Consider the following 21,714-nt stretch of genomic DNA (forward strand, 5'->3'; position numbering starts at 1 on the left):
TCCATCATCCATCCACCCATCCACCCACCCATCCATCATCCATCCACCCACCCATCCATCATCCATCCACCCATCCATCATCCATCCACCCATCCACCCACCCATCCATCATCCATCCACCCATCCATCCATCATCCATCCACCCATCCATCATCCATCCACCCATCCACCCATCCACCCACCCATCCATCATCCATCCACCCACCCACCCATCCACCCACCCATCCATCATCCATCCACCCATCCATCATCCATCCACCCATCCATCATCCATCCACCCATCCATCATCCATCCACCCATCCATCCATCATCCATCATCCATCCATCCATCCATCCATCCATCATCCACCCATCCACCCACCCATCCATCATCCATCCATCCATCCATCCATCCATCCATCCATCCATCCATCCATCATCCATCCATCCATCATCCATCCACCCACCCATCCACCCATCCATCCATCCACCCCATCCATCCACCCATCTCTTCAGCCAACCATCCATGAATGACATGCAGCTACGCCAGTGAAAATCTTGAAATACTTCATTCTGGGTGATCAATCACCCCGGCCCCAAGCTCCCTGAATGCCCTCCTCAAGGCCTCAGCTGTCCCAGCCCCTGTCAGAAACTCCCATTTCCAGTGGAGAAATATATCAAAGCCACGGTCACACTGCAGAGCACACTGCACCCTCACTGTGGTCAGGGTGTATTTTATCGTGCGTACAGGTCTGTTTGCTTGTCTGTTATTGGGAGTTTAGAGTCACCCTTCCTTATTCTGTTTTTCGGTATCAACTCTAGTGAAGTGAAGTTCGGGGCTGGACTAGGTACACTCACTGGCCATCCTGAAACCGCGTGCAACATGGCAGGAAGAGCTCCACCCACCATGTGGCCTGCGAAGCTCCCCTTCCGCTGGCCTCCAGGGAACTCTGCCCTGATGAAGAGTACTCCATGGGGCGAATGTCCCGCAGCTTTTGCATCCACTCATCTACCGATGGGCGCCTGGGCTGTTTCCAGATCTTAGCTAGTGTAAGTTGGGCTGCTATGAACACAGGGCTGCATAGATCCTTTCTGATGATTGTTCCAGGATTCTTAGGATATGTTCCCAGAAGTGGGATCACTGGGTCAAAAGGCAGCTCCATTTTTAATTTTTTGAGGAACCACCACACTGTTTTCCATAGTGGCCGCCCCCATCCGCATTCCCACCAGCAGTGCACGAGGGTCCCCTTTCTCCACACCTTCGCCAGCACTTTTTTGTTGATTTACTGATGGCAGCCTTTCTGGCAGGTGTGAGGTGCTACCTCATTGTGGTTTTAATTTGCATCTCTGACGACCAGTGACACTGAGCATTTTTTCAGATGTCTGTTGGCCGTCTGTGTATCCTCTTTGGAGAAGTGTCCATTCAGGTCCTTTGCCCATTTTTAAAAACAGGATTGTTTGTCTTCCTGGTGTTGGGTTGTATAAGTTCTTTGTATATTTTGGAAATTAGCCCCTTATCAGGTGTATCATTGGCAAATCTATTCTCCCACACAGTAGGTTCCCTTTAAATTTTGTTGACGGTTTATCTTGCTGTGCAGAAGCTTTTTAACTTGATGTAGTCCCATTTGTTTATTTTTTTTCCTATATTTCCCTTGCCCTAGGTGATGTCTCTGTGAAAATACTGCTATGAGAGATGTCTGAGATTTTACTGCCTGTTTTCTTCTAGGATTTTTATGGTTTTGTGACTTGCATTTAAGTCTTTTATCCATTTTGAGGCCATTCTTGTGCATGGTGTAAGTTGGTGGTCTAGTTTCAGGTTTTGGCTTGTACCTGTCCAATCTTCCATGGGCTAGATTTTAATCCTTAAAAGAAACCAACCTCTAAGAATTGTTGGTAGTGATTGTCTTCCTCGGGAATCTAAACCTTCTACGATATTTAGGCTTTTGTACATAAAGGTGTTTTGCTAAATTTGCGGCATATATAGACCCTTCCACGTTGTTTTACGGAGGATGTTTGACCTCTGTGTCTGCGGGACAGTTCATGGGAGGGAGGGTACAACTCAAACAATAGTTTTTCTGCTTACCTCCTCTAACAAGCACCATTTATCTAAAGATCCTTTACAAATTACAACAATGGCCCCAATTCATGAGTTTGCTAGTGATTTTTTTTTCTTGCCTTGGTAGTGACAACTCAGGGCAGTGCTGTTGCACCCTGGGAAATCCGAAATCACGATAATGACAATAGTTGAGCTAAAGTTGTAGCTCAGATCAACACTAGTTGGAATTATTTGACTAGCTTGTCTTTGATGTGAAAATGTATAGTTTCATCGGTTTGATTATATTTCAGTTGAGGAGTGGAAGTGGTCCTTAAGGGACGTGTTTTGGGGGGCTTGGGTTTTTTTGTTTGTTTTTGTTTAAACTGTATAGTTTAAAATACAATATATAAAGTGTGCTCTAAAAGAAGAGAAAATGTTTCTTTTCTCTTCATGAGCAGAGCAAGGACAAGGGGCCAGGTGCAGAAGGTCACCAGGGCGGAAAGCTCCAGGTGCCTAGCAACGGAGAAACTGGGAAGACAAGAATCTCACCCCCAGGGGAAACTTCCCTCCCCGGGCAGATCAGTGGTCACAAAGTTTGGATCCCCTGATCTTTCCTCCCCAGAGATAACATCTAGGCCTCAGTTGTATTTCAGCTCCAGGCCCAGAAAAGCAGCCAAACCAAGTAGGTGAAGCCAGGACAGCTGCTTAGACTAAAGACTCCCCGCCTCCGTTCCCGGCCTGGTGCCGACCAATCAGCGGAGACCACCACCCTGAAAGGACACCAGGAAAGCTGATGAATCTTCCCCTAGGACCTCCCCTAAAATCTCCACCCCTTGGATGGAGGACCCAGAGGGCTCTCCCTCCCAAGAGCACACCAGTGCCTCCCCCCCACACCCCCCTCTTTCCCCCCAGGCCCTTACCTTTGCCTTCCTCTCTCCTAAGCTCCAACGGCCCTTTCTTTGCCTCTGTAACAAATTGTTTCCTGAGCCCATTTTGTCTACTACTCACTTCTTCCACCTCTGTGACTTTCTAAATGAACTTTCTCTTACAGTTTGAGTCTTGGCTCTGAATTCTTTCTTAGCCGGAACTCAAGTACCAAGGTTGCTCCACCCAGGTCTCGTGGGACCCCATGGGTCCCACACCTGGAGATGCCTCCGCCAACACAAGGATAATACTTTTACAGCTCAGAGGTGTAACAGTAATTGCTAACGAATTTGATAGGCTTGCATTTTTCACGTAGCGTTTATTCCACTTTGTTAGACGACAAATATGCTGTATTACCAAGGTGCCTAATTAACCACACCTAGTGTTTATGTAAAAAGAGACTTCCCAAGATTTATTTGACTGTTGAATCTTTCTTGAATATCCAGCTTCTTAAAGAGACCCCCTCTTAAGGGGCCTGTAAACTATGCATGATGGTATCATGGCTATAAATACAGTTGCTTACAAGGAAAAAAAAGAAAAAAAGAAATCCCTATTCTATCTTCTATTGTAGCAACTAATGGTTAATCAGAGCCAGACCACAGAGCTGTTAAATATTTTGCACAGCACCCCTGAATCCATCCATCCGTCGACCTCCACATACTTGCTTAGGCCTTTTGCAGCCCTGATGGTGCCTCACCAGGAAGTGGTGCACTAAACAGTTGTTTCACTAAGCAGTTTCTCCAGGCCAGACTTTGCACTGGGTGTGGGGTGGATGGGAGATTAGCAGCCCTGCTCCCTGGCCCTGAGCGATCACCTGGGCAGGGGAATTTCAGCTGCCTCCTCATGGTCCAGGGTCACAGGATATTCCTCCAGTCCTCTTATTTTCAGAGATAAGGTAGGGGCCTGCTGTGTCTGTGTGGGGAGATAAGGGGTCCCCAACAGACAGAGCCTAGGCTACCACCTCCTTTTATGAAGCACCTCTATGTATATCTGTTTTATACAGTGGCCTTCAGTCTAAAATTTCATCTTAATGAAATTGACTAATACAAAATTTTAAACCCACTGGTTCCTAAGGAGCCACCTGCAGACAAGGGCCCTTGGTGATAGTGGGGAGCCAGTGAGTGTGGACAGAGCTACAGATGCCCTCCCCACTGCCAGACACATGGATAGCCCCAGGCAGCCTGCTGGGGGGAGGGGGTCACCACATCTGACACCACCTCTCTTCCTGGCAGACACCTGACCACTGCTCCTTCTGTTGGTCCCACCCCCTCTTCCTCTGCAGCCCTTCAACCGTTTCTCCCCAGGCTTCTGGGTCCTTGGCTGTGAACCTGAAAAAAGGTCCAGTGGGAGATAGGGCAGGACTTCTGTATAAGATAAAAACCCCAGTGCTACAGCTGCAGGGATTAAGGTCTGGTTACAGAAGGAACTGGCTCTGAAAGTTTAAGATAAACAATGAAATTCATATATGCTTACATAAACATCTGGCATTTCTAAAAATGCCTCCACTGTGCGTGCATGCTGTCCTCTAACCATGGGATCTCCCAGGCCCTCTCCCGACATGCTACGTCCCTCTGCATCACCTCTTAAGTAGATGCATAACATCCCACTGGGAAAATGGGTCCAGAATTCATTTCCTTGGTCCTTCGACACTTAGGCTGTTGCCAGTTTTCTATCACCTCAAACCAAGCTGTGGCACAGAACCTGGTCCACAGGTGTGGTTATTTCCTTGGAACAGAAATCCCAGAAGTAGAATAGTGGGAACACAACCAGGCACATGGGCTCTCTGACTGCAGAGAGAAAGGAGAGCGCAGGGCCTGCACCGGAGGCCTCACCTGCTCATCTGGGCGCCTAGAACAAGTCCTGCCCTCTCACTTCCGGTCCCTGAAACCACTGCCCCCAACCATCCAAACACACACACGATTCAGGTGAATTTGCTCTGCATTTTTTTTTTTTTCCAACAGCTACAACAATCGAACATCCATATGCAGAAAAAACAAACTTCAACCAATATCTCACAGTGTATACCCAAAATAACCACCCCTCAAAATGGATCATAGGCCTATATGTGCAACTCAAAACTATAAAACTTCTAGAAGAAAACACGGGAGAAAGTCTTTCTGACCTTTGGTTAGTCAACATCAAAATGTGTCTCAGAGACAACATCAAAAGCATTACTTGAGAAAGAAAGTATTGATAAATTGTATTTCCTTTTAATTCTGCCCCGTGAAAGACAGTGTTAGGAGAGTAAAAAGACAAACTCCCGACTGGGAGCCAATATTTGCAAAACACGTATCTGATAAAGACTTTGTATCTAGAACATATAAAGGACTCTCGAAACTCAACGAGGAATGAAAGAACCTTGTACAAAAAATTCGAGCGGACATTTCACCAAAGAAAGTACATAAACGGCAAATTAGCACGTGAAAAGATGCTGACCATCAGCATTCATTAAGACAACGCAAATTCAAACTCCAGGGAGATGCCACTGCACACCTGTTAGAATGGCTACACTCGGAGATGCCGGGAGCACCCTTCCAGTGCTGGATGGGATGCTGTCTGATTCATGAATCACTTAGTAAAGCCAATTAGATCCTGAGAGAGCGAGAGAGAAAGAGAGAGAAGAAAGGGAAAGGAAATAAAAGAAGTGCTGACCACACCCAGTGCTAGCGAAGACTTGGAGACCCATAGTTGCTGGTGGAAACAGAAAATGCTGCAGCCTCTCGGGAAAGCAGTTTGGCAGTTTCTTGGGAACTTAAGCATACACTCAGCATATGACCCAGCAATTATAGTCCTAAGTATGCAGTCTAGAGAAATGAACACTTATGTTCACACAAACACCTGCACACGGAGTTGACAGCAGCTCTATTCTCAGTTGTCCAAAACTGGGAACCACCTAATTATCCTTCAGTGGGTGACTGGGTAATAAACGCTGGTACATCCACAGGTGGAAGACTATCAGCAATAAAAAGGAAGAAACTACTGCTGCTCCCAACCACATGGGAGCATCTCGATAGTACTGCGCTAAGTGAAAGCCACTAGAATCGAGGGCACACACTATGGGATTCCACGTGTATGACATTCTGCAGAAGGCAACCCCACAGGGACAGAAAACAGATCGGAAGTTGTGGGGGGCCGAGAGTGGGATGGGATTGACTGTAAAGGGCATGATTGTGGCGATGGTAACACAACTGTTTGCATTCGTCGACACTCACAGAACTGGACACCAAAAAAAAGTGCATTTTTCTGCATGTAAATATATGTCAATAAAAGAAAAAGTTGCTTTGTGATCGGTTTGAAAACAAGTCCACTAACCAACCCTCTACTCATGGGACTGTTCTCCAGGCTCCTTTCATGTAAAAATCCTGACAGTGGCTCTGCTCGAGGAGACCCTGGCATCAGGGAGAGGTGGACAGGGGCCTGAGAAGGGTGTGTTTGCTCCCACGTGTCCCGATGGGGCATATTGTGGGAGATCAAATATGGCCACACTCTGAGAAGCTGCTCCCGTGAAGAGGCGGAGTCCACGTCACCACCTGTCAACTGGGGCTGGCCTTGGGCTTGCTCTGTCTAATAGGATGTGGGGAAAGGATGTCAGGGTGGTTCCAGAGCCCAGGCCCCAGGCCGCCTTGCAGCTGTGCCTTCATTCCCTTCGAACGTGTCCCGGAGACCGCCCTGCACAGAAGCCCGTCCAGGCAACCGGAGGACAGAGGCCACGTGGAGGAAAGCCACCAACTCGGCACCAACCGCCAGCGTGCGGGGGGAACGACCAAACCAGCAGAGAAACGTGCAGCCCGCCCGAGGGCTGTGAGAAACAACTAATTGCTGTTTTAGTCACTATTTTTTATTCTTCTTAATACTTCATTATGTATTTCCTAGAAACAAGGACATTCTCTTGCACAATGCCAGGGCAATCAGCAAAATAAAAATATTAACAATGAGCCCTGGTGGGGTAGCTCGGTTGGTTAGAGCGTTGTCCTGATACGTCCAGGTTTCGGGTATGCTCGCGGGTCAGGGCACATACAGGAAGCAACCAAGGAGTGCACAGAAAAGTGGAACAACAGACCCATGTCTCTGTCTCTCTGTCTCTAAAAGCAATAAAAAAAAATTAACACTGATACAGGACTATTTTTATCTATAAACTTTTGAACTTTGATTTTAGTTTGTGTCGCCTCCCTTAGAATCGGGGAAATGGAAGAAGCGTGTAGCAAAGGTCTAGACCTTGATCTCTAAACGTCAAGGGGACGCTGTTTATAGAGCAGGATCAGGCAACGAAGAAAATTCACGAAGAAAAAAGATGAAATGAAGATGAAAAAGATTATGGTTAATTTGAAGCCAGTGAAGGCGGTAAGGGAAATAAAAAATACAACCTTGAGAGATTACCCTGCAGCCCAGAGGAAAAGCGTAGAGAGTGGAAGTGAGAAGAGAAGAGATGCGGCCCCGACAGCGAGCCTGCGGGTTTTCTACCCTGAGTGACGACCGAGGCGAGAACACCGCCTGCACAGCGGCTGGGACACAGGCAAGTCCTACGGGACATTTCCCTGCCTGTGTCACCGGACGGGCTCATTAGTCCCAGGTAAAGTGATGAAAACGTATTTATACCTAGGCACAGAGCTCCCAGATTTTTTAGGTGAAAACTGCATGTCATATAAACGTATATGATATCTTAGTTATATAGGATACCTAAGAGCCGATAAAAAACAAATCTGGCTGCAGAGCTCTCCTTTGCAGAACTAAAAATCTGAAATATCTTCACAGAACAGAGTAGCATCTATAGAATTTGGGGTAAAAACTATTTTGGCTCATTCACGTGGGACATGAAAAAAGTAGGATATCCTCAGACATGCTCAGAAAGGGAAAACCATCTACTTAGTATTCCTGAAAAAATTACTTGCAGGTTAACTGTGGTCAATCAGTGTTGAATCACAATAAAGAACTTAAACATGGAGTTATGTTACAAAAGAACTAACTAGTGGCAAACACACCAAACAGGATTAATTCTAAAAATAGCACGGCCAATATCACTATGAAGTAACCCCAATGAAATGTGTAATCTTCGAATGAGAAAACACGTACTATTAGAAGCGCAATAGTCATCCTCGTGCGTCTGAAATGGGGATGATCACAGGAACAAGACATAAACGTGCTGCAGTTTTCAACTTTCATTCTTGATACTGATAATGAGAGCAAATAAGTACACTTTTCCTTTAAAAAATTAAATTAACTACTAATAGGCTGAAAATGGGATTTATGCCTTCAAAGTCGCTGGAGGAAAAAACAACAAAGGAGACACATTTCATTTTGTAAAAGATCAAAATAAAACCCAACAACACCAAGGAAACAGCAAGGCAGTTCAGACATGGTGAAAAAATAACAGCAAACATAACATGATAATAAATATAAATGGAGCAAATTCTTCCACTAAAAGATAATAATCATTCGGGGTATAATAGTGTAAAACTGTAAATGACTTCAAGTTCCACATTAAAGAATGGGTAAAGAAGCTATGTTACATCTGTAAAGGGAATATTATGGAGCTAAGTTCATATTTTCAAATAATATTAAATGATGTTGGATATGATAATAGGTTAAGCAAAAAAAGAAGCAAGACACTAAATTACATATAAAAGATGGTTCTATTTTCTTTATTTTTTTTTTTCTTCAGAGAGAGGGAGAGAGAGAAACATCAATGAGAGAAACATCGGTTAGCTGCCTCCGTACGTGCCCTGACCCGGGATCCAACCTGAAACCTGGGTATGCGCTCTGACCAGGAATCGAACCCACAACCTTTTGGTGTAAGGGATGACGCTCCAACCACAGAGCCACACCAGCCAGGGCTGGTTCTAGTTTTTTAAAGCCAAAAAATGTGTTAACAATCATGACCACGGGGTGCTGAAATTTGGGGTGATTTTGTATTTTATTCCTTTGTGGTATTTTATTTGTATTTCTCTATTTTCTAAATTTTATACCATGACGATATATTACATTTATAACGCCAAAACACACATAAACTTGCCATTCTAAAGCATGTTGCTACTTTTTCTTAATTGTCATAGACCGTACCGTATCTGTTTGCTAAAATCCAAGAATCTCAGTGGAAGAGAAATTCCTTCTGCAGGAAATTGATCTCTGCAAGCCCTTGTATCCTGCTCTATCTCTTGGAGACTCGTGAAGAGAAAAATCGGAGTCTACCACTTTCAGGGGAAAGTTTACTCAGGCTTCCAAACTCCTCTTCTCCCTCCACTTCCACACCTGGTGTGGCTCAGATCCAGGCTGGATGCCGGCCTGAAGGGCTGGCTCTCCAGGGGTGCACCAGGGCTGGCTCACACTAGCCCACAAGAGCTGGCTGTGCCCATCTCTTCTCAACCCTACATCCTGGGACATGACCTGGCTAGCAATCGGCCATGGTGGGAGCATTTACACCATGGTAATCAGCAAACACTACAAATTAGGTCCTGCGCCTCCACCAAAAGCCAGTCTTTCAACACTTACCAGCACCCCAGCCAGTGGTGCCTGGTTTCCAGCAGCTGGCACTTGGGAGGGGGGGCTTCCTCTAAAGTGTGGTCCATGGACCGGCAGCTTTGATGGGCACCACTTAGGAGCTTGTCACAGATGCAGAATCCTGCCCTCCTGCGGATACCTGAGTCAGAATCTCTGGGGGTGGGGCCCAGCAGTTTACCAAGATCCTAAGCACTAGGGAGGAGCAGCAGGGGCTTTGAAGGGAAGGGGACATCCAGGCTTAGAGTGTCATTGTCCTACTGCACCGCCAGGTAGCCTTTGATTCCCTCTCTTTATGGTTCAAATATCACACAGAGAAAATTTAGGAGAAAAACCCCCACGTCTTTCCACCAGCCACACAGCCATTCTCATTTCTCCACGTTTCTCGCATGAAGAGCACGTGCTAATATAAAAACCAGCCGCTGGCACAACTTTTCCTACACATCCCTCTACAGCACATTGGCATCTCTATTTCTTTCTGAACAACTCAGACTTTGACAGGATCGCCAGGACCTGATGGCTTTTTCAAGAAGAGATTTTGTGTGGTTCCTTCAGCTGCCCTTCCCCCACCCGCCCCCGGCCAGCTTGCGGTGCAGAGGTGGTTGGTGCCTGGCATGTAATCTGCAGAATTAACATTCCTTGCACTGGGCCTCCCCGGTCAGGGACAGAGCCCCATGGAAAGGGGCACAAACCCCTAATCCGTTTTATTCTGGGAAGTATTTTGGCACAGCTTGGCTCTGCGGGTGATCAACAAGCTCTTTGTTCACGGGGGTGGGAGGGTCACAGCTCTGTTTGGAAGGAAGTTACACACCGCCCTCTCCGGAGCCTTTTATAGTGTGGTTAGTTTACCCTTTAGCTTTAGGTAAAGAATGGGCCTGTAAATCACTTATTAATAGGCGACACTATTGGCAGCAAAAGGCTCAGAAAAACCACCCACCTCCCCACCTCATGGACCCTGCGGCTTTTCCTAAAGGGCCTGGCTCGTTCATCCAACAAATATTTATTGGCGCCTCCTCTGACCCGGCCACTTCACAGAGACGGGGCGAGTGGGGGACCGAGAAACTCTAGAACAACATGCAGTCCTTGGCCTACTGGGCAGTGGGGACAGTCAGGGAGAGGCCTGGCCTTGAGCGAGGACTGGGAGCGCCCCAGGCTAACTGCAGCTCCAGGGGAGGAAATACCTGTGCAGAGAGTGGAGGCAGAAGAGGTGTTTCCAGGGGCGAGTCGTTCAGAAAAGCTGGGGGAGGGGCTGGGCGATGAGTGGCAGGAAATCAGGTGGAAATCGGGGCAGGTGTCAGATGGTCAAGTCCTCACTGTACCAGGATAAACTACTTAGTCATGATTCTGTAGACACTTAAACCTGAGCGGTGCCATTCACACAACCAATGCCCATCCCCCCCAGCCCCCCGCCCCCCCATCCATCTTCCTAGCCACCTACCAGCTCCATATACTCTGTACCGGGCACGCGTGTTTCCTTCCCTTTCCCTAAGTCCTCAGGGCCTGGTGGCTTCCCCAGCAACTCCTTTTATCTAGTCTGCTGCAGAGCTATTGGGTCCACCTGCAGCCCATTCGGCGATAGCGTCCTTAGAAACAAGGACTGAAACAGTCACGTGACAGCAAGGCTTACCTGGCCGCGGTCTGGGAAAGGACAGGGCAGGGGTAGGTGTGATGACCCAGAATGACAAGGAAATCTCATCCTGACCAATAACCATTTCAAAAGGCAGTTGTGAAACAGGGCAACACATGCCCTTCACAGAACTATGATTATTTAAGCCCTTAAAGTGAAAAAGAGTCAGAATTAAGAATGTACTATTTAAAAAAAAAAAACTCTGAGGATTAACCAGTTTGTGTGTTTTTTGAGCTGGGGGGGCAAAGGAGGGGGAAGCAGTGTTTTAGGTCTTAGTCTTCTTAAATGCGTTAAATTTTGTTAACACTTTGTTTGGTCTAACATCTTCCATCACCCTTTATGGTGAAAAACACATTCATGCAGATCACACACACACACACACACACACACACACACACACACACACACACTAGCGCATGGCAAGGTAAACAAAAACCACGCACAGGCAACTCTTGCGAACACTTTGGTATATTTTTTCACTCTTTCTCTGCATATTTTGAATGAGATCGTTAATTTCATGCAGCGTTGGCTGTGACTTCCCCTCCCTCCGTTTAACATGAAATGAGAAAATCCATAGCGTTTTTTGAAACGCCGCCTTCACGGCTGCGAAGAGCCCCCTGCGTGGATGGTCCACATTCACCCAACCAGAGCCGCTTTCGGCGGAGGGCTTAGGAAGTTTCCAGAGTTTTGCTTTTATTAAAAGATGGAGACAATCCTATCGTCTACCTTCTGTCTCATAATTTTCTTTACGTAGAATTTTAGAAATGGAACAACTAAGAAAAGCATTATTTTTTTTAATGCTGAGACTTCAATCTCTATGGCCATGCTGCCTTCCCAAAAAGGCACTTGGCCTTCGTGGCGGTTCTTGGGCATGTCACAGGTGTCCCCAGCTCTGAGAATGGTGGAGTGTGTTGCTGTGTGTCTGGTGAGCATGCTGTGTGATGCGTCAGAGAAAAAGTAAAAGAAAGAAAGAAAAAGACAGAAACAATGATTTGACTTCCTGCCCTCTGAGGCTCCAAACCCAAACCTATGGTTTCATAAGAAACCTCAAGAACCAGCTCAAGATCCCTCCATCCCGAGTTTCCGACCACGCGGCCGGGAATAAGTTTCGGGTCTCAGGCAGCCTCAGGAGTTTCTGCTGCACAAGTCAGTCTCCTGCTCACTCGGACACGCGTTAGAATTTCAGGCCGTTGCCGCCTCTCCTCAGAATAGTGTCCCAGAACCTCTGAGCGCCACAGCCTGGACGCCAAGGGTGTGGTGGCCCCAGGGACGGGGCTGGGGCTACAGAGAGCCTGGGGGGGGGGGGGTGGATGAGAGCTCCGGCGGCGGCCTGGGACGCCCTGGGTCCGAGTCCCAGCTCTGTGAATCTGGGAAGCACAGGAACCCTCCCCAGCCTCAGTTTACTGGTCTGGGATATGGGACCAACGCAGCGCGCACCCCCAGGCGTCGGGGCTGAGTGTCACTCTGCAGGGCGAGCGCCGGCGAGGGCGCAGACCCGGGGCGGGCGCGCGGGGACGGGCGCGCGGGGACGGGCGCAGACCCGGGACGGGCGCGCGGGGGACGGGCGCGCGGGGACGGGCGCAGACCCGGGATGGGCGCGCGGGGGACGGGCGCGCGGGGACGGGCGCAGACCCGGGGCGGGCGCGCGGGGACGGGCGCGCGGGGACGGGCGCAGACCCGGGATGGGCGCGCGGGGACGGGCGCAGACCCGGGACGGGCGCGCGGGGGACGGGCGCGCGGGGACGGGCGCAGACCCGGGGCGGGCGCGCGGGGACCGGCGCAGACCCGGGACGGGCGCGCGGGGGACGGGCGCGCGGGGACGGGCGCAGACCCGGGATGGGCGCGCGGGGACCGGCGCAGACCCGGGACGGTCGCGCGGGGGACGGGCGCGCGGGGACGGGCGCGCGGGGACGGGCGCGCGGGGACGGGCGCGCGGGGGACGGGCGCGCGGGGACGGGCGCAGACCCGGGGCGGGCGCGCGGGGACGGGCGCCGCCGGGCCGCACTCACCGCCGCCGTACATCTGGCACAGGTAGGGGAAGCGCCACACGTTGCCCAGGCCCACGGCGTAGGAGATGCAGGCGAACACGAACTGCAGCGGGTTGCCCCACAGCGGCCGCGCCTTCTCCATGGTCCCGGCGCCCGCGCTCGCCTCCCGCTCCGGCGCCCGCTCGGCTCCCTCGGTGTCCGGCCGCCAGGCGCGCGTCCCGCCCCGGCTCGGCCTGGGGGTGGCCCCGCGCCTCCGCCGCACGCCCGCTTTTTAATTGCTAATCTCATTAACGGCGCGCCCGTCGGAGGGGCGAGGCTGGTAAATGGATGACGGCGGGCCCCACCCCGCCTGGCTGCCGCGGCCGGGAAGGCGCCCGAGATTGCGCCGCCCCGTTCCCTGGGGCTCGGCGCCGGGGCCTGTGGTGGGTGAGCTGCAGAGCTCCTTAGAGTTCTCGGGCTCCCTCAGCCACCTCCCCATCACTGGAGTGCCTACTGTGTGCTTTGAAGACGGGGCTGTGAGCCTTCCTGCAGCTGACATTCTGGTAGAGGGGCACGTTTAAGAATGGGACGGGATGAAATGTCCCATTTTCAACTATTTTTGGCCCATGGAATGGAAATTTCATAGAGTTCATCGCAGTCAGCACATAATACCCAAGTAAGGCAACTGAGGCAAAGCAAAGGGGTTAGCAGTTACCAGGGTTGGGCTGGGATGCTTCCGGAGGGCTTCCCAGAGGAGGAGACATGACATTTGCTCAGAGACACAAAGGAAGGGAGGGACACCTCCCCCCTTCCAGAGGAAGAGCCGTTCAAGCGGCCCCATTTCCCTCCGTCCACTCAACAGACCGGCCCTGCGTGTCTAGTGTGTGCAGGGCCCGGGGTGTGGCTCTAGTGCCCGGTGCAGCCAGAAGTCCGGTTTTGAACAACCGCTGTGGGGGACTCTCTCAGGCCTAAGGGCCAGAGGTTCTGATTCATTAGGCTCCCACTGAGGCCTAAGAAACCTCGTATTTCTGCCCGTCTTGCAAGGTGACTCGGGGCAAGGTTGTCCCTAGACAGGCTCAGCCTGGTGGTTTATAGTCATGCAGGATCCGTCTGGCTTTGACCTCAGCTGTGCCACTGACTTCACTGAGCCTGTTTCCTCATCTGAAATGGAAACAAACATTTCCCCCAACTCCCAAGGGCTCATGTGAGAATTGACAGCTTACTACCTGGCACATAGTAAGTGCTCAATAAAGAGGCCATTGTTATAAGTCCCCAAAGGCTGAAGGAGTGCATTACTAACTCACTAAGTAAGTTAATATTGATGACACACTTCGAACAGTGCCTGGTATACAGTAAGAGCTGAGAATATGCTGGATAAGTTAATACATAAATACGTACAATGAAAAATAAACGAAAAGCCAAGTTGCCAGTGGAACTTTTACTTGAAGCCAAAAAGATATCACCACTTTGGGACAGTCCCCAGCTGGACTTTCCCTGGAGTTCCTGCTTGGCTGGTGGCGGAGGAGAAAGGAGGGTGTGGCGAGGAAGGTACAGGCTCCTCAGGCACACCTGTTCTCGAATTTTCTACCTCCAAAAAGCAAAGCAGAAAAATCCAGCACGGCAGGAAAATACAGCAGTCCAGCAGGAGAAACTATTCCTATTTTGAAACTTTGGAACCTAGACAGTGTTTTTCCCACCCCGTGTCTCCTGCCCGAAGGAGCCCACCGCCCCGGGCTGTGCTGCCCTGGGTTCCTTTCTGCTGCTTGGAGCTGCCGTCAGCGGGCTCCTGCGGTCCCTGCCCTGGGCGCCTGGCCTCGCTTGTGGGGCTTAGTCAGCCCTGCTGTGCAGTTGTAGGTTGTCCCTTTTCACGCTGCGTAGTGTCACACGGTGTGCGTGCGCTCTGGTCTACGGCTCCCGGACGTTTCTGTTGTCTCCAGTTTGGGGCCCTTATGAATGAAGCGGTAATGACCTTCTAATACGTGTTGTCGGGTCCGTGCAGACACTTGTGGCTGGTCACTTCTGGGCCCCAGGGTGCGTGGCTGTCAGCTGGGGTGGATGTCGCCCAACTGTTTTTGGAGAGGTTCTACCAGTTCACCGTCCCACGAGTTTCGGTCGCTTTGCATCCCCACTGACTCTCGCCGGCCTGTTTTTAAGGCTCTACCCAGGCTTATGGGTGTGTCTCCATTGTTCGCTGTGGCGTTGAATTTGAACTTCCCTGATGCTAACCAGGCCATGCACCTTTCCACAGGCTAACTGGGGCATCTGGGTGTCGTCTCTGAGGAAGTGTCTGTTCAAGCCTCTTGCTGGTTTTTGATGGGCTTGTCTGTCTTTTTCCACTGACGGTTCTTTCTGTACCCCGGACATGAACCCGTTCTCACTTTCGTGAATCACACACTCAGGCTGTGCGTTGCCTCTTTATTGTCAGTGGTGTCTTCTGATGAACAGATGTTCTTAATTTTAACAAAGTACAACTTACCAGTCCTTTCCTCCAGGGTTCTCCTTTAAAAAAAATGTCCTGTTGAAGAAATTTCTCCTTTATCAACTCTAAGATCACGAAGATATTCCTGAGAATTTGAATTTGTGGCAGAGCCAGTCTCAGCGATCTGGAGATAGGGCTGCCTCCGTGAGGCACGCAGAGGAGGCGTGTCGCTGCCTCCAGCTATCTGCTCGGTGCACTCATTCTCACAAAGGAGTTTTCCCCAGAGGGTACCTGGCTACGAGGCGGCCTCAAGGAACTGGGCCCCTCGGAGAGCTGTTTGTCACCCGGAATGGGAGGCTGCTTGGACTTCGTTGGTTTGACATAGGCAAGGCCCTTCTTCAGCTCCCTGCCCGAGTCGGGATCAGTCTAGCCCTTCCTCCCACTCAGGCTCCAGGGGGAGCCTGCCCGGGGTATGGGGATGTCTCTCTGTGGCAGCAGGGAGAGACGTCTGTGGCAGCAGGGAGAGACGTCCCCAGGTAGCCCAGAACAGGATTAAGTTCTCAGGAGCAGGTGCTCAGGGCTCCCCACCTTCCTGAAACCCATCTAATAGCTCTAATCTGACCGGGCCAGTTGTGCTGTTGTGGCTGCTAGCAGTGGGAAGGACAGGCCTGGGAAGGGTGCGTGTCCTTCCACCAGGAGCTGGCAAAGCAGGGCGTGGAGATTAGTGGTGGTGACTGGCAAGTGTTTAACGACCAGCTCTCTGCAGCCACAGCTCTAATATGTAGCGTTTGCCAATTTCTGTGCTGTAAATATTCCTCCGATGGGCAGCGCCAGGCTCCCTGAAAGTGGGCAGTGGCAAACCACTGTATTGAATTTCCCCCGTGCATATGCAGTGGACATCGATAGCCTCAAGAGCATACCTGACAGTGTTGTAAATAATTGGGAAGTGGTGGGTGTGGGGTATCTGTTACCTCTGTTTTAAATAACTTATTTGTTAGTTTCTGTAACTTAATTTTTAATAATGGCGTGTTTAACAATCAGCTCACAGATTCCTGAAAATGTACCTGTCGGGGCTGGGAAGCCGGTTCTGTGGCAGAGCCATCCGTCAGGCACAGCCCCCGGAAGGATGGCAGCAGTTATCTGATTTCCGAACAAGGGTGGAGAGAGACGGGATGATCGTGACTCAGTGCACCCCACTCAGCTGCACAGGTGTGGTTGTGGCCTGGAGCCAGGATGCCAGGTTCTTACCCCACCGATCACGGCCACACAGCTTTCAATAATCACCCTGTGACTCTGCCCCCCGCCACCCCCCAGTGGCTCCCAGTTCCCCACAAGGTAAAGTCCAAAGTCCCCAGCCTGGTCCATAAAGCCCTGAGGAATTGTTTTTAATGAGCCCCAAGGAATTTGACCCTTGCTCACCTAGGTTGCAGGAGGAGCCAGACTGTCCATTTTCTGGAAAATGGGCATTTTTATACCTCGGGCAGTTCCCCCTGCCAGGAACACCCTCTCCTTCTCCACCCAGGAAATGGGTGTCTGTTCCTGACCCAGAAGAACTAGCACCCTTTTTAAGAAGCCCACCCCCTTGTCGATAGCCAGATGTCCCCCAGCCCGGGTGCACGTGTGGTTTCTAAGGTTTTCGGTGCTCCCGTCATCCACTGTGCAAGGTATGTGTCCCCTCTGGTCTGTGGCTGGCAGTGTGTCTTGTTCACCTTTCCCCCTAGTGCGGGGCTTGTGGTCGAGCCTCAGCCGGTGGATGAAAAGCCTGCTGCGGGATCTGAGCAGTAGGTATAAATTCATCCGACCATCCCACAGCATCGACAGCCCTGAGATGTCACATTTCAGAATGTTTCTTCAGACATTCAAGTTGTTTACTGCCCACCTACTCTGTGCCGGGAGCCTGCTAGGCTGGGACTCCAGGCAAAACCTCTGGACAAGACTGTCCTCCCTCCCTGCTGGCCAAGGGACCTGCTTGCTCGCCTTCTGGGCGCACAGAGCAGTGTGCCAACCTCCGGGAGATTGTGCGGAGGAAACGCTGGGGCTGCTGGGGGCACTGGCCAGCCCAGGCGGTGACGGGAGGGTCCTCCCAACAACCTGGGGGAGCCCTGCCTCAGGGGTGTGTGCGTATGTGTATGTGTATATGTACGTGCAAGTATGTGTGTGTGCATGCATATGTACATGTGATGTGTGCGTACATGTGTGCAGGAGCATCCCATCACTTTTCCCTGAGACCTGCGACTCTCTTCTTGCAAGTGGCGCTACGGGGCCCCTGGGAGCCCTGCTCCTCAGGCATCTGTGTGTCCACAGAGCCCCGGGGGCTGGTTAAAACAGATCCTGCTTCAGTGGGCCCAGGATGGGGCCTGTGATTCCGCACTTCCCACAAGCTGCGAGGGGATGCTCTTGCTCCTAGTCCAAGGCCCTGCACCCCCAGACCTGACCCTCTGATACCCCCTATATGGCAGCCATATCTGCCATTTTTTTAAACCACCATTTTTGCCAAATTTGTGAACCATGTGGACTATTATTTTTCTTTAAATGAATTCCTTTTTTCACTTAAATACATTTAAAAGTGAAACTTTATGTCACTACCACACATGTAAAGTGAGTGTTTTTCTAAATGGACAAATATCAAAGTTTTAAAATATCTATCTATGGTGCGACCTTGAACCACCTCATGGGCTCCCAGTGATGTGTATGCCATACTGGGCAAATCCCCCTTGCTCCAAACTGCTCACAGAGCCCTGAATTCCAAGGATGTGCCAGGGCTTGGAGAAGTGTGGAAGCCCACGCAGATTTTTTTTTTATTTTTTTTTGCCACTCCCCTGTATCCCCTATATGGTTGAAACCACAGATCATTTATCCATTTTGCTAATGATGGACATTGAAATTACTTCTGATACATGTGCCCTGGTGCCCATGTGCAAGCATATCTATGGTTGAAAATGCTGAAACATAGTGTGTGTGTATTTCCAACTTCTCTAGGTGATCCCTAAAGTGATTGTACAAATTTATATATATGTATCAATATTCCCACAGCAGCCTGATGGTTCTAGTTGCTTAATATTGCACAGTCTGATGGAAGCAAAAAAGGAGTTATTAGAAATTCAGAATAAAAAGCTGAAGAAAGAAAGGGAAAATAAGCCCAATATATCAGCAATTACAGTAAATATAATGGATTAAATGGACCAGGTGAAAGGCAGAGATTATAAGACTGGAATAAAAAAATTCACAGTTACATGCCATTTACAGGAGACATACCAAACATAAGATCACAGGAAAAATTTACAGTAAAATGATGAAAAGGATATGCCAGGAAAGTGATATCCAAAAGAAAGCCAAAAAGAGCTGTTTTATACCTGACAAAATAGACTTTAAATCAAAAGTGTTATTAATAATAAAAGGGACATCAATCACTAGAAAGAATATTCTCAAAGTTGAATACAACTCATAAAATAGCTTCAAAGGCATGAAGCAAGTATTGATAGGACTACACGAAGAAACTGACATATTTGCCATCATGATGACCTCTGCCCTCCTCTATCCATTACTGATAGATAAAAGCAGAAAATAAAAGAACAGGAAATAAAAATAATATAGATTATTACAATATCTACCAAATGGAACTTCTAGAAATGAAAAATTCAATAATTGAAATTAGAAGCTCAGTGGATGGGTTTAAAACTGGATTAAACACAACTGAGGAGAGATTCAATGAACTCAAAGATATGTCAGAAGAAATATTTCTGGAACATCGCACAGGGAGATAAAGAGACAAAAATATGAGAAAGCAAAGATATATAAATAAGATACACAGCGTAATAAAGTCTCACATATGCTTACCTAGAATTCTAGAAGGAAAAGAGAGAGAGAAACTGGGACACAGCAATATTTAAAGTACTAAGAGCTCAGCATTTCCCACCACAGATTCATGCAGCCCAAGGAATCCCAAGTAGGATTTGAAAAGGAAGGAAGGACATATACATCAAGATATGTCATAATCATGATGCTCCAGAACATTCAGGTGAGCCCTCAATCTCCCTGCAGAGGAGAGTTTAATTTTTGAGATTTTGAGAAAATAAGGTGGACTTAAATCTTGGACAGGTAGAACAGCAGGTGACTTACAAGAGCTATTAAGAGTTAAAATGTTCTAAGTTGGTGAATAACTTTAGACTTTGTGAAAGTATGCCAAGTAAAAATTTCAAGGAGTTGTCCCCAAATGCCTTTTATAGCTACTGTTAGATGGGTCAGGGCAGGAAGCCCCAGATGCCTAGCAAGGGGCAACTGAGAAAACAAGAACCTTGTCCCCAGCATAACCTGTCCTCCCCCAGCATATTGCTGGTCACAGGGTTTAGACCCCCTGAGCTTTCCTCCCTAAAGATACCATCAGTTGTATTCAGCTCCAGGCCCAGATAAGCATAGAAACGAGACAAGTGGCACCATGGCTGCCTCAATTCGATACATAGATTAATGACCCCCTGCCCTGGCACCGACCAATCAGTGGAGACCGGGACCCTGAAAGGGCCCACCTGGAGAGCTGGTGAATATTCTATTGACACACTCCCCTGAGACCTCCCCTCAGATTCCCGCCTGCAAGAAAGAGATAAATACGCTCGGGACAAAGGACCGGTTTGTGTGCGCTCCCCAGTAGGGGAGCAGGCCAACGCCATCTCCATCCCTCTGAGGGGACCCCACGAGACTTGCAACCAGGGGAGCAATGGGCAGCAGTGGCTCATCCTGGGCTCAGCCCTGAGCCTGTCTCCAAGGCCCCTGCTCTCTCTGACTCCTCCGTGAGCCACAGCGGCCCAGCCCGGGCTCTCCTGTTGCCTCTTCCCTGCTCTTTGTTGTTTCACCACCCCAAGGGTATTTTTGCTGCCATCATGGACCCAGTACCACTTGGCTCAACGCTGTGTAGCCCTTCCCTTCGGATAGCCCTACCCCCTTTTAATAAATTTAACTTTTCTTCATTCACTCGTCTGAGATGCTATTTAGCCTGCCCGCAAACCACCACCAACCGCTAACCTTTCAGCTTTGCAGGGTCTAATCAGGGTTTCTACACTGCATTTGGTTGTTATGACTAGAGGTGTTTTCAGGACAGTTTTCTCACCTTTTTATATTCATTTCTCCCCCTTACTAACCGTCTGAAGAGATCAGGCTAATTGTTAAAATTGCCCTACATTCAGGATTTGTCTGAATGTTTCATAGCAGGTCATTTAACACCACCTTTCCCTCGGTAACTTGCAGACAATGTGCTCAATGCAGGCTTCATATGGTATATATAGGACATTTTATAGCAGGGCACATTCACTTAGGCAGTTAACAGTGTTTGTTGTTGATGGACTTGGGGGAAAATGAATGTATAACTTTTCTGAGTTTCCGTCTTACATTTGCAAAAGTGGGAGACAGTATTCCAAGCCATTTAGACTATCTGGCAAATCTAACGAGGCAGAGAGGCCCCAGACCTGAAGGCGGGTCTGAACTGGGACTGGGGCAGCTCTGGCTCTGTTTCTGGCTCTGCTTCAGCTGTGAGATATGACAAAACAGACGGGAACACAGATGACTTTAATGGAAGCCTTGAAAATGAGAAAAGAAAATGAGAAGAAGTCTAAGGCTTGAAAGCCAAGAAGGCTTAACCTACAGTAACGTATGCAAATGCTAAAATACGTTTGCATCGATATGACTGGAGTAAGAGTAAAGACAATAAAATAGATATCCTGTGTTCTTTGGTCCATGCCCGCTTCCAACGGACAACTGTTTCAGCAGAGCAACTGGAAAGGATTTTCTGTAAATTGACTCATGTTGTCCAAAGTAACTCATTTGGGTAAACACCACCGGGAGGGCTTTGTTCAGAAAGGCCCGAATGGAACAAACAGGCATTTTTTTTCAGGTCAGAGAACAGATGCAGAAATGAGCTGATTTGGAAAACACTGTGGCCTCTCCCCACGACCACTCAGCTGATGACCCGAGTCAGGAAGACGCAGCCACGTGCTGTGAAAAGCCGGGCCGAGAGCAGCGATGAGCCCGCCGTCCTTCTTGTTGGTGTTGGCTGAGGCCGTCCCTTCCCCTCAACTGTTTCTGCTGGGAACAAACACTCGAGATCAACTAGAAGGCGGGACATGCTGGAAAAGAACAGACGCAGCGCTGGGAAAATATTTTCCAGGCCAGAGTGTCCCTGGGGCCACGCTGTCTCAATCAGCAACCCCCCGAGGGCTGTCCTGGGTCCGGCTGTGCTGTTCTGTCCTTTCGCACCGGGAGAAGTGCTAGGAACCCCCACTC

At 49.4% G+C, this 21,714-nt stretch overlaps 1 protein-coding gene across 3 annotated transcripts in view; it reads right to left on the reverse strand.

The window, feature by feature from the left end:
- SLC6A20 (solute carrier family 6 member 20) overlaps positions 1 to 13,270 on the reverse strand; it is a 29,393-nt gene extending 16,123 nt beyond the window's left edge. The window contains exon 1 of one of the 3 annotated variants that reach the window (XM_081159562.1): positions 13,068 to 13,270. In XM_081159562.1, the coding sequence (XP_081015688.1) occupies positions 13,068 to 13,188 (121 nt within the window). In that variant the 5' untranslated portion in view covers positions 13,189 to 13,270. Of the gene's footprint in view, positions 1 to 9,425; positions 9,564 to 10,612; positions 10,762 to 13,067 lie in introns of those variants that run through there. The other 2 variants (XM_081159563.1, XM_081159564.1) reach the window with 2 other exon arrangements.
- Between the last annotated feature and the right edge of the window lie 8,444 nt (positions 13,271 to 21,714).

This window comes from Miniopterus schreibersii, assembly GCF_964146895.1.
Source record: "Miniopterus schreibersii genome assembly, chromosome: 15".
NCBI classification, from domain to species: Eukaryota; Metazoa; Chordata; class Mammalia; order Chiroptera; family Miniopteridae; genus Miniopterus; species Miniopterus schreibersii.